Source organism: Podarcis cretensis, assembly GCF_951804945.1.
Source record: "Podarcis cretensis genome assembly, chromosome: 13".
Classification (NCBI taxonomy): domain Eukaryota; kingdom Metazoa; phylum Chordata; class Lepidosauria; order Squamata; family Lacertidae; genus Podarcis; species Podarcis cretensis.
Genome location: NC_137182.1, coordinates 55,071,174 through 55,084,348, shown reverse-complemented (window position 1 = coordinate 55,084,348; position 13,175 = coordinate 55,071,174). Strand labels below are relative to the sequence as shown.

The 13,175-nt window shown below is 49.4% G+C and overlaps 2 protein-coding genes across 3 annotated transcripts in view; one reads left to right on the top strand and one right to left on the bottom strand.

Annotated features, from left to right (window-relative positions):
- Positions 1 to 423: 423 nt before the first annotated feature.
- Positions 424 to 8,497, bottom strand: EPO (erythropoietin; the record flags this gene model as incomplete). The annotated part of the gene is given in 5 exon segments (XM_079952197.1): positions 424 to 1,168; positions 4,893 to 5,060; positions 6,013 to 6,102; positions 8,295 to 8,446; positions 8,449 to 8,497. Coding segments are annotated over 5 exon segments (588 nt in total). The 3' UTR covers positions 424 to 1,039.
- A 917-nt stretch (positions 8,498 to 9,414) lies between these two features.
- TFR2 (transferrin receptor 2) overlaps positions 9,415 to 13,175 on the top strand; it is a 55,158-nt gene continuing 51,397 nt past the window's right edge. The window contains exons 1-2 of one of the 2 annotated variants that reach the window (XM_079951815.1): positions 9,415 to 9,534; positions 11,261 to 11,326. In XM_079951815.1, the coding sequence (XP_079807941.1) occupies positions 9,514 to 9,534; positions 11,261 to 11,326 (87 nt within the window). In that variant the 5' untranslated portion in view covers positions 9,415 to 9,513. Of the gene's footprint in view, positions 9,535 to 11,091; positions 11,327 to 13,175 lie in introns of those variants that run through there. The other variant, XM_079951814.1, reaches the window with a different exon arrangement.

Here is a 13,175-nt window from a genome sequence, read left to right as displayed (position 1 = left end):
CTTTCTGACTTGCTAATGTGCCGCCCCCAGAAACCAGCTCTGGAAGGGCACCAATATTAGCCTTGGGCCCTAGCTCAGTAGAAGGCCTCTCTTGATTTTCCTCTGTTTGAGGTTTCCTGGTGGCTGTGGATCTTTCTTTGCTGAAGGTGATATCAGATCCCCACCAAATCCTTTCATTTTGCTGCCCGCCAAACCTCCTTTCCATTCCTTCCCCATCAAACCTTTGCCTCTTCTCCGTGCGACATTTCTCTCATCCCTCCTAACCAGCCCCCACAAAAACACACATCCTTACAGCCCAAACACTGTCCGTCACTGGGAGAGCGGGCAACGCTGGTCAAGCAGCCCCACTGAGACCACCTTATCCAAGATTTTTCTGTGGCCCACCCTATGCCCCACTGCGGCCCACCCTATGCCCACCCTATGCCCCACTGCAGAGGGATCGTGGGCCTTGCACCGCTCAGCTCGGGCCCCTTTGGGAAAATTCAGTGTCTTGGGTTCGAAATTATTCCCATCTCGGCTTTGCAGACTTCCTTCCTCTCCTCCGTTCCTCTCATTCTCTCTTTTTCTCTCCTCCTCCAAAGTTGATGGCTGAAAAAGCTCCGCTTTCCTGACGACAGCACCACCCTCCTCCAATGTGGACCACCATTGCTCCCCTCAAAAACCCGGGGAGCGGCCTTGCTACCTGTTTGCAGACAAGGCGCCAGACCTTCCATAAACCCAGCTCTTGTTTTCTCTTTTGGGCAGGGTCAGGAACCACAGAGGGCAGTGTGTGTGTGTGTGTGAATGTGCAGGGATGAGTGTCACCAGCTCCTGGGCAAGCGAGTCAAAAGTTTCCCCTCCCGGCTGAGAAAGGCAGTCCGCACGGAACCCGGGTGTGCACATGCATGCGTGCGTGCGTGCGTGTGGTTGACACCTGCCAATCAAATCAAGCTGTCACTCAGCGGGCAACGCAGGGGCACCCATCCCCTCCAGCAGTGGGCGGTTGGGGGTGGCAGCAGCATGCGGAGTGGTATGTGTTGGTGGCGCCGTTCTCCCTCCGTCACCTGGCACAGGCCTCTGTAATGTACAGGCTGACTTTCCCCCGGATGAAACTCGAGTAAACGCTGAACAGCTTTTTCATGGTCTGTACGCTCAGGGTGCGGGTCGAGACGTCATCTTGGGGGGCTTCCTGCAAGAGAGGTGTCTGTTTACTTAACGGGTATCTTTCTTTTCTTTTCTTTTTGCCTTTCAGGTTTTATTTTTTATTTTCCCCCCAAATACTTTTTTGTAACAACAACAAATAAATACTCTTACATTCAAAAATTTGTATGTTTTCTTATTTACCCTGCGCCCTTATTGCGCCCGGACTTCCTTCCATCCCTTCAACCGTTTTCACATCTCAAATCTTTTCTTACAGTTTCTTATTTACACTCCATCCACATCGCAAGATTTACATTAATCCTGCTACAGTTTTTAAATTCTTACAATTGCTCTGTATATATTCAACAAATTTACTCCAATCCTTTTCGAACTTTGCTTCTTTTCGGTTCCGAATCTTATAAGTCAAATTTCGCCAATTCTATGTATTCAAACATTTTTGTCTGCCACTCCATTAAAGTTGGGATTTCTTGGGATTTCCATTTCTGAGCCACTAAGATTCTAGCGGCTGTCATTGCGTACATGGATAGTTTGCAATCTTCCTTTTTTAATTCATCCCCTGTTATCCCTAGCAAAAATGCTTCTGGTTTCTCTGGGAAAGTGTATTAACGGGTTATCTTTTACTGGAACAGTGTCCCCGAGCTGGCACCCACTGGGTGTTTTGGACTATAACTCCCAGCCAGCCGGGGTGCCATAAGCATCATAAAAAAGGCCTCTAGCCAAGTCAGCCTCCCCAGGTGTCCTGGACTACCACTCCCATAATAATAATAATAATAATAATTTTTATTTATACCCCACCCTCCCCAGTCAAGGCCGGGCTCAGGGCAGCTAACAAGCAATAATAAAAACAAGTTGAATGAATACAACTTAAAAACAAAATTAAAATACAACATTAAAATATTGAAACATCAGCATCAGCTCGGGTCAGATGGCAGCCATAGGCCGCATTCAGACCATACATTTCAACTATGATACTGCTTTAAACAGCCATGGCTTGCCCCAAAGGATTGGGGAGTTGTAGTTTGTTAGGCTGCTGAGAGTTGAAACGGCCCCTCCATTCCCCTCACAGAGCGGTTTAATCGTCCCCCTTCACAAGGGAACTCTGGGAATTGTAGCCCTAACAACCCTCAGCACCCTCAACAAGCCATAGCTCCCAGAAATCTCTTTTTTCCCCACACGGAAGTCGCCAGAAATCATTTCTGGCACCTCTCATGTAGGCCCTATTGCCATCCTTGAAAGAAAAAGCCAGAGCTCCCAGAATCCTTTGGGGGAAGCCATGACTGTTCAAACTAGTATTATAGTGTGCTCTGTGAGGGGAAGAAGGGGGTCTCATCACGACTCTCAGCTCCCTTCACAAACTTCAGCTCCCAGAATCCTTTGGGGGAAGCCATGGTTGTTCAAAGGGGCACCATAGTGCTCTCTGTGAGGGGAATAAAGGGGTCTCTTCTCAGGAATCTCAGCACTCTGAACAAGCCAGAGCTCCCAGAATCCTTTGGGGGAAGCCATGATTGTTCAAACTAGTATTATAGTGTGCTCTGTGAGGGGAAGAAGGGGGTCTCCTCATAACTCTCAGCTCCCTTCACAAACTTCAGCTCCCAGAATCCTTTGGGGGAAGCCATGGTTGTTCAAAGGGGCACCACAGTGCTCTCTGTGAGGGGAATAAAGGGGTCTCTTCTCAGGAATCTCAGCACTCTGAACAAGCCCCAGCTCCCAGAATCCTTTGGGGGAAGCCATGATTGTTCAAACTAGTATTATAGTGTGCTCTGTGAGGGGAAGAAGGGGGTCTCCTCACGACTCTCAGCTCCCTTCACAAACTTCAGCTCCCAGAATCCTTGGGGCGGGGGAAAGCCATGACTGTTTATAAAGTGGCATAGTGTGCTCTGTGAGGGGAATAGTGGGTCTCCTCACAATTTTCAGCATCTTTAACAAAGTACAGCTCCCAGAATCCTTTGTGGGACGCCATGACCATTGAAAGTGGTATCACAGGGAGCTCTGTGAAGGGATTAGGGGTCTCTTCCTTTGGGGAAGCCATGACTCTTCAAAGGGATATCATAGTGCTCTCTGTGAGGAATAGGGGGTCTCTCCTCAGAAATCTCAGCGCCTGTAAAAAGCCACAGGTCCCAGAATCCTTTGGGGGAAGCCATGACTGTTCAAAGGGGCACCATAGTGCTCTCTGTGAGGGGAACAGGGGTCTCCTCAGAAATCTCAGCACTCTGAACCATAGCTGTCAACGTTCCGCTTTTTTTAAGGGAAATTCCCTTATTCCGAATAGGATTCATCGCAAGAAAAGGGAAAAGTTGACAGCTATGCTCTGAACAAGCCACAGCTCCCAGAATCCTTTGAGGGAAGCCATGACTGCATAGGGCTTCTTTTTCACACGGAACTTGCCGGAAATCAGTTCTGGCACCTCTCATGTAGGCGCCATTGCCATCCTTGAGAGAACAAGGGAGGTGTTCTTGGCGAGTTCCAGCATCTCTTTTTTTCTAGAAAAACAGCACTATATAGTGCTCTCTGTGAGGGGAATAGGGGTCTCTCCTCAGAAATCTCAGAACTCTGGACAAGCTACAGCTCCCAGAATCCTTTGAGGGAAGCCATGATTGTGCAAAGGGGCACCATAGTCCTCTCTGTGGAGAGAATAAAGGGGTCTCCTCAGAAATCTCAGCACCCATAACAAGCCACAGCTCCCAGAATCCTTTGAGGGAAGCCATGATTGTGCAAAGGGGCACCATAGTCCTCTCTGTGAGGAGAATAGGGGTCTCTCCTCAGAAATCTCAGCACCCATAACAAGCCACATCTCCCAGAATCCTCTGGGGGACGCCATGACTGTTCAGGGTGGTCTCAAAGTGCACTCCGTGAGGGGAATAGGGGTTTCTCCTCACAACTCTCGGTGCCCTGCCCTGCCATTAAAGCTAGCCCTTTTTTTTCCCCAAAACGAAACGCTCTTCCCTTTTACAAGGTAATAGGTGATCAAGGCATTTGGTGTGCATTCCCACTCCGTGAGGGAATCTGCCTTCTGCAGCCGCCCTGGTGAGGGCGATCCAAGGGGCTTAACTTGGGCCATATTTCCAGGGTGTGAAGGGGAGCCCTTGGGATTTGCAAAAGCTGCCTCAGGAGGAGGCAGAAGGGTGGGGAAAGGAGGCCTGGAAAATTACTAGTCAGGGTTTGCTATATGCAAGGAGGTAGCAATATTTGCACCACCACGCTAGCAGAAATATTGGGAATTTTGCTCTCCTGTAGAGGAGACCAGCTCTCTGCTGTTCCAGTCTAACACTATTTCAAATTCTGCTTTTTTTTTTTTGCAATTTTTGCAGGCAAATCTGAATTTGTAGAACGGCTGCTTTGGCAATTCCGTCTCCCTTCTCCCGCTTTGTTACTAAGAAGAGTCGAACCACCTCTACTGCGCTTCGTCCATGCGCTCCGAGGAAACTGCTTCTCTCTCTCTCTCTCTGCACAATCTGGCCGGCAGGAGTGGAAGATTTCCTCTGCGCACGTGCAAAGTGCCAATGTGCATGCTCCCGAGACGTCTCCGTTATAACAAAGCGCTGCTGAGCATATGCGCAAGGGTGTTTCTCTCGTCCTAAAAGCCACCTGGAGTTAAGGAGCAGGGCTGCGATTTGTCGTGATGCCAGCAATACAGCGGGTTGGACTAGATGGCCATTGAGGGTCCCTTTTCAATTCTGTGATTTTGAGCAGGGAACTCCGGCCTCCTCGCCAACCAGCACTCCCTCCCCACAAATCTGGCGCTTCGCTCTCACCTGGGCTCCGTGGCCGCGCAAGATGTTTCTGATGCTCCGCAGGCAGCTCTCCATCACTTCCAGCTGGCGGACAAAAGGCTGCATGGCCGAATGATGCCTTTGGACTTGGCTGATGGCCCTCGAAAGGAGGGTCTGGCCTCTCCACACCTCAGACGCCTGCCTCGTCCTCTAGCAGAGCGGGGTGGGGAGAATAAGTCGATTAGAGATGTTACAGGGGTGGGCATATATGTCCGTTCCAGTTACTCTCAGTTTCTCAGTTTCCCCCGTCTTAAACTCTACGTTTCTGCAGCAATTTTCATTTAAAAGACAAATCCCCGTGAAAGTTCATCGGTATTTAAGGGCAAATTTCTTCCTAATACACACATTTTTGCAATGAATTTTCCCTAATAGGGATCTCAGTAGTAGTAGTAACAACAACAACAACAACAACAAATTGTTGTTGTTGTTGTTGTTTATGCCCCACCCATCTGGCTGGGTTTCCCCAGCCACTCTGGGCGGCTCACAACAGAGTAATAATAATAATAATAATAATGTGAGGGTAAAGGGCAGGTAACAAATAAATAAGATTACAGTGGTACCTCGGGTTACATATGCTTCAGGTTACATACGCTTCAGGTTACAGACTCCGCTAACCCAGAAATAGTACCTCGGGTTAAGAACTTTGCTTCAGGATGAGAACAGAAATCGTGCTCCGGCGGCATGGCAGCAGCAGGAGGCCCCATTAGCTAAAGTGGTGCATCAGGTTAAGAACAGTTTCAGGTTAAGAACGGACCTCTGGAACGAATTAAGTACTTAACCCGAGATAACACTGTAGTAATAATGCATTTTTGTGAGAGGTTTTCGCCAATATGTGCATTCTTATGCCTGCTTTCCTCTAACAGATGTGTTTTTTATTTTTGCACTCATTGGTTGGAGAATCGCATTACAAAATTCGGAGAAGTGTGATTTTTAGGAGAATGCCTTTGTTTCAGTTCTCATATTGGTTTATTTCTCATTAAAATGCAGGCAGAATTTAATTTCTCCCCCAGCCCTGGTGCTGAGCAGGCCCCGCAGTGAATTGCATCAGCACCCCCCCCCCCTGCTCTCGGCAACCCCCTTCCCTACCCCAGATCAAACTTACATTCATTTTTCTCCAGCTACGTATGTTGACTCCGGTGTCCAGCACCATGACAGGTTCAGGCAAGTTGCAGGAAGTTCTACAAAGTTCTACCTGTAAAGAAATCAGAGTCCATTCACATCTATGCTACAGATCTAAACTGCTTTGAGATGTGGCTTAGTTGGCACAAGGAATTCTGGGAGCTGTGGTTTTAAGACCCTTAGGTGAGCCCTGCAGCTGGATCAGACCAAAGGTCTGCCTCATCCTGCATCCTTTTCCCACATTGGCCCAGCTCAAACAATTGCCAACAAGAAGCCCACAAGCTGCCTGGCACTTTGGGACTTGCTCCCCAGTAACTGTAACTTGCTCCCCAGTAACTGGCCAATAGGATATTTATTTGCTTCTTAAAGTTCATACACCGTTTGATTGTAACGCACAAAAAACCCACCTCAAAGTGGTTTACAAAAAGGATAAAGCAATCAAATTATCAATAAGAAGAATTAACAACGATCATTTAAGACTTTCAAAAAGTTAAAATAACAGTAAAAACAGATTAAAATCTGCACTGGCTTACTAAAAAATCTGGGTAGGTTTGTCTAAACAAAAATGCTTTTAGCAGGATGCCGGGCGGATGAGGGTGACTACCTGGTATCAATAGGGAGTTCCAGCGTGTAAAACACCCAGTTCTTACAAATGCAAAATGGGTATTATTTGCCATACTTGTCAAAATTGTCAAAAACGACACTGCCAACATGGGTCACCGTACATGCGGAGTTTCCTGGACATTTTTAGCAATTTCCACCTGGACACTGCTTCTGACTGCAGTATTCCAGCTGTGTCCGGGAAATTCCAGATGTATGGCAACCTTATATTATGTGGCACCTATAGCAGTGCCAGTTCTGCAGATCTAAGCAGTCAAGGAGGCACATTGGAGTAAAGTGATCTCACAGGTAAATTGGTCCCAGGTTGTTGTAAGAGCTTTGCATACCAAAAGCAAAACCTTGAGCTTGGCCTGGTAGATATAGAATCATAGATTCATAGAGTTGGGGGGGACCCCAGGGGGTCATCTAGTCCAGCCCTCTGCAATGCAGGAAACTCAACTAAAGCACCCATGATGACAGGTGGCCATCCAATTTCTGCTAAAAACCTCCAAGGAGAGTTGACCGCATTCCAAGGGAGTCCGTTCCACTGTCGAACAGTACATAGATGCACCATTTAGTGAATACAGTGGTTCCTCGCAAGACGAAATTAATCCGTTCCGCGAGTCTCTTCGTCTTGCGGTTTTTTCGTCTTGCGAAGCAAGCCCATTAGCGGCTTAGCGGATTAGCGCTATTAGCGGCTTAGCGGCTATTAGCGGCTAAGCGGCTATTAGCGGCTTAGAAAAAGGGGGGAGGGAAAAAATCGCAAGAACTCGCAAGACGTTTTCGTCTTGCGAAGCAAGCCCATAGGGAAATTCGTCTTGTGAAGCACCTCAAAAGACGGAAAACCCTTTAGTCTAGCAAGTTTTTCGTCTTGCGAGGCATTTGTCTTGCGGGGCACCACTGTATTTTGTCATATATTTGTTTATTAAGAAAATATTTACAAAGCCACTTCCGGCCTGCCCAGGAGGTGGGGTTGCGGGCTTCACGCCCACCCCCACATGAGCGGGGGCTGGTTTCAGCCCCCGCGAGAACAAGGGAATCCCGGCCGGGTCTGCCCTATTTAGGGCCGGCGCAGAGGGGGCTCGCCCTCTTTTCACCGGCTAGCCCTCACGTGGGGCACCACTGTATTTTGCGGGGCCAGGCCAGTGGGGCCCTGTCTGGTCCAGCATCCTGTTCTCACAGTGGCCAAACAGATGACTCAAGCAGAGTGGACATGATGTCAGAAGTGGACATGGTGACTAGGCCCTGTTCATTTCAGTGGGTCTCCTCTGAGAGGGACACATCTTCGTTTATTTTCCAAAAGCCCTTTTAAAGCCATCCAGGCCAGTGTCCACCGCTGCAGATTGTCAGAAAAAATGCCATAGTTTTAACTAGTGCTTAGAGTGTCGGGCTTGGACCTGGGAGACATCAGGGTTCAAATCCCCACTCAGCGGCCATGAAGGATGTGACTTTGGGTGGCCAGTTGTTGCCTTCTCTCAGCCTCACCTACCTCACAGGGTTGTTGTTGTGGAGAAAACCATGAACGTGCCACCTTGAGCTGCTTGAAGAAGAAGGTGGGGTATAAATGCATTTGAATAAACGAATGACTAAACCTTATGCCCTGTGTGTGTGTTCAGGAAGGAAATAAAGAATGGGAAGGGAACAGAGCAAGAAAAGAGGACGTACAATTTCACTCTCAGCCTTGCTGACATCTTGGATGTACTTGTTCATGACACGCTGGTCGCACATGGGCTCGGGGGTCGTAAGGAGCACTGGGGCCAGGAATCCCAACATTACCAGGAGAGAAGTCAGCCCTGGGGAATAAAAGGTGAGATCCTCCTTAGATCTTTTGCAGAGCTGCTTTGCATCGTCATGCGTACGTCATCCATCTGCCCATCATAACTACAGTGGACAGACAAAACCACCGCTAGACTACAGACTACAGTCGTACCTTGGAAGATGAATGGAATCCGTTCCAGAAGTCCCTTCATCTTCCAAAATGTTCGAAAACTAAATTGCGGTTTCCGATTGGCTGCAGGAAGCTCCTGTCGCCAATCGGAAGCTGCAGAAGCCCCGTCGGACGTTCGAGTTCCAAAAGAATGTTTGCAAATTGCGGCGTCTGGGAGCCAAAAAGTATGAGTTCCAGGGCATTCACGGTCCAAGGTACGACTGTAGTCTAGCGGTGGTTTTGTCTGTCTACCAGCCCATCCACCCACCCATCACCATATCAAATATTAAAATTCAACAAAGTAAACAAAGACAAGACTATTTCCAAAATACCCATTTTCCTAGAAACCCATTAGGCTGATTTATATGTATAATAAATTAACTTAATCTTTTGTTTTTCCCCAATCCGTTAATGTACAGTAGGAGATGTATCTTCTCCCCATGAACCTAGCAGCAGTTATAAGATTGAACACTTAATTCCCGATCACTTTTCTGGGATGATAATAATAATAATTTATGATTTATATACTGCCCATCTGACTGATAACATCCTTCAGATAACCAGGCAGAAATATTTTAGGTTCTAAGAGTATACAATATCCTAACTTATCAGAAATGTTATTCTGGACAGATTTCCAAAATATTTACTTTTGAGATCAGTTCCAAAAGGTATGAATGTAATCTTCTTCTTCTTCTTCTTCTTCTACTACTACTACTACTACTATTATTATTATTATTATTATTATTATTATTATTATTACTATTATTATTATCTTATTAGTGGCTTTTGGGGGGGGCAATGCAACCCAAAGTGATTTGTCACAACCTTCCTTTCACAGAATCATAGAACTGCAGTTGGAAGAGACCCCAGGGGGTCATCCAGCCCAACCCTCTGCACTGCAGAAACCACAAGCGCCAGACATTAAATCTTGCCTGCCTCCGGAATCCCACAAGCAGGATGGAATGCAGGAAATTTCAGGTATGGCTTTTAGAGGTTTAGAGAGCTCCAAATCCAGCTGTAAATCTCAGGGAGGGAAGAGACATTCTTTGGGTCCCCATCTTCCCCACCCCCTTCTGTCAGGGCTCCTGTCCTTCAATAACTGCCGGGCAGGCAGGAATATGAAATGTCCCCTCCTCTCTCATTCTTCCCCAGCTGCCTCCTCGTGTCCACAGTATAGTTTTCAAGACCATCGATCTGGGCTGGGTGTGTGCGCACGGTTTCTTTCCATCAGCGTTTTGCATTTTAGGCGAGTTGCTTAGTGATGTTTGCAATGTTGCAATTCCAAACTCCAAATTCGGCACTGCAGATCCCACTTCAAGCTCCCTTTTATCAGCTCGTGGTGTCGACAGAGCCCTTATCAGCACCTTCCACTTCTCCGTGCTTCAACTCATACAGTTTCTCTCTCTCCCCCCCACACACACACACATACCACAGTCCAGCCTGGGAATATGCATGAGATTTCCCCAACATTCTCCTGACACACAAAACAGAGAGAAATTCCCAGAGACCTCCGAGTCCCCAGAAATGTGGTTGTTCAGAAGGAAACCCACAGAGCCCCGATCTTCTACCTGGTGTGGCCAAACAGCTCAGAGTGCACTGCGTGGGTGGACCCTCTGTTCAAAACTCACAGTTCTCTGCCGCAAACTGATTCATTGGCTTTTGACAAGCCTCACCTGCCCCCTAAGCTCCCCAGTGCCAAAAGGGGATGCAAAGACTGGCCTGCCTGGGAGGGGTGACCTTTGGCCTGAGAAAATGCTCTGGTTTCCTCACTGCTGAGAAGTTCCCTTCCCCTGGGGCTCCTCTCTTCCAGAGGATCCAGGCGTCTCTCAAGGCTGCTGCACAAATCCTAGAGGCTCCATTTGCAACCGATCAAATAGAACGAAACCTTAGGGCTGCAATCCCAGTATCCCCTCCTTATCAGGCATCAAGTCGCCTATGCCCCCAGAAGAACACAGCTGAGTGGCTTCCAAATTGCCCTTCTTGACAGTAAAGCGGCCCAGGGCTACCTTGCCTAGGACATTTGGGTTTCCAGAGCCCCCACTCCACCCCCGCAAAGCACCTGCCTGCTGCCACCTCCTGCCTATTATCTAACAGCCTGCCGGAGGAGGATTTCATAACCTCAGCGGACCCCTGCCTTGACTAATTTTACAACCTCCGTTTCCCAAACTTTGAGAGAGTCAAGGGAGAGGGTGGGTGTAAAGTCACCCCGCAGCACGCTTGGTGTACAGAGGGTCCCTACTTCAGTCCTCCCAGGCACCCCAGCATCAAGGAGCAGGCCATGGAGGAAAGGAGCCGCTCTCTCTACCTGAGACTACTCCAGAGGGAGGGCAGCTACTGCTGCTGTCGCTGCTGCCAGTCAGGGCTGGGCTGTGAGAGGCAAATGGCCTGGCCTCCAGCAGCTTCCTCTAGCCACCTTGCTGTGCTCAGCCAATTCCCTTTGGCAGGGGCCCAACTCAATCGATTGCCGCAGCTGGCACCGTCCCCCTGACCTCCCCCTTGGCAACCGCCGGAGTGGACGGACGCTACTCACCAGGTATCCCCATAGCCAAAACTTCATGGTCCTAGAGACTAGCGGACCCCTTCTGCCCCATGGCTAGCCATGGACCGTCATTTTGGGGTGGGGGCGGCAGCTGAGCAGGTCGACCGCGGCAGCTCCACGCGAGGGACGTCCAGCAGCTTCTATTTCCCTCCTTTCTCTCTCCAGATCACGCAAAAGTCCGGCTGGTTTGGCTCGGCGAAGAGGAAGAGGTCACAATCCGCGCACGCCAAGGTGAGTTTGCAAAGGACCTCGTCCGAAACGGTGGCGCCCTTTTCACCTTTTGACCGGGAAGCCTAACTTCTCAAGAACTTGGTCGGCTGCTCCAGTGCCCTGATCTCTTTCTCTCTCTGGATCCCAATTGCCACCTGAAGAACCTGATTTCTTCTCTTTTTGGAAGATCTGCTCCTAGCAGCGCCCGACACCGGCTTGCATTTTTGCACACACACACACACAAATTCCCCACTGATGTTTGCTCGGAGGAGTGGGGGAAAGCGACCCCCTTTCCCCTTCCTCTGCAGACCCCAGATCTCGCGAAAGCTGTGCCACCGGACGCACGAGGCGCAGTTAATGTTTCATCCGCCTGATCCCTCTGCTCTCTGCCCGATGTGGCTTTTCTCCCGCTCTGTCTCTCCCCCCCACCCCGACCTCCACCACACTCCCTTCCTTCCCGGAGTGCAAGAATGTCACTGGACAGGCCAGAAGGGAGATGCACAATTTCCCTCTGCCGGCCGGAAGCCAAAGGGGGCTTTTTTCCCTTCAAGGAGGAAGGCCCATGCAGGACCAGACACGTCTGCCACTGGCCACAGGCCAGACACAGGTTAAGGCGTCAAGGTGGATAAGGTCACTGCCTTGGCAGGCCGCCATCCAGGGAGCCTTGGTGTGCCAAAAAAACGGCGTGAGGAGGAGCACCCCTGACTCACGTCTGGCCAGAGTGACGCTCCTCGGCTGGTGACGCCTTCTCCACCGATGATGCACCCGGGTGTCCTGCCGGATCTCAGCATCCGTGGCTCTCCTCCTGCTCCAAGTGACCCCCGGCACCTGACTTTCAGCCGCACCCTCCCCTAAAATCATAGAGTTGCAGGGGACCCCCAAGGGCCATCTATCCCAACCCCCTGCAAGGCAGGAATCACAGCTGGCAGGTATGACCTCTGTTTAGAAACCTCCAAGGAAAGAGAGAGCCCACGACCTTCCAAGGGAGTCCGTTCCTCTCTCGAACGCCTCTTGCCGTCAGAAAGTTCTTCCCAATGTTTAGTTGGAACCTCCTTTCTTGTGGTTGGAATCCGTTGGGTTCAGGTCCTGCCCTCTGGAGCATTAAAAATTCTTCTATGTGAGAAGCCTTCGGATGTGTGAAAATGGCTATCTTACCACCTCTCAAGTCTTCTCTTCTCCAAGCTAAAGAGACCCAGCTCCCTCTCCTAGAGAATCCAAGCTTCAGGCCTGAACTTAGAGGCATAATAACCCTTTGCCCAGGCGTCCTTGCTTACACAATTTGCTGCTTTCAATCGAGCCAACTCTGCTCCTATAAAAGATGCACTTTATGCAGAGTTAGCGCATTGTCCCACTTAACCTCTTGGAACTCTGATGCTTCAAATCTGGCTCTCCAGAAACAGTTCCCAGCGCCCAAAAAGGCTTTTAGGCAGAGACCCCTCAAGAATATAAGAGCACAAGAAGGGCCTGCTGGATCAGGCCAATGGAGCAACTCGTCCAGCACGTCCTGTCCTCATAGTGGCCAGATGCCTATTATGGGAAATCCACAAGCAGGATTTGACCGGAAGAGACACTCTCCCTTCCTGTGGTTTTCAGCAAGTAGAAGCATTACTGCCTCTGACCATAGAGGGCAGAGCATTGCCATCACGGCGGCTAATAGCCATCAATAGCCCTCTCTTGCTCCATGGACTTGTCTAATCCTGTCTTAAAGTTATCACTGCCTCCTGTGGGGGTGAGTTCTGCAGTTTAACTATGTGCTGCCTGAAGAAGGACTTGGTTTGGTCTGGTTTGGTTCTGAACATCAGACCCCAAATGCCCCAATAGCTGAGTTCTGGGTATTTTCTCCTGGCTCCAAAGTCTCCACATCCACCTT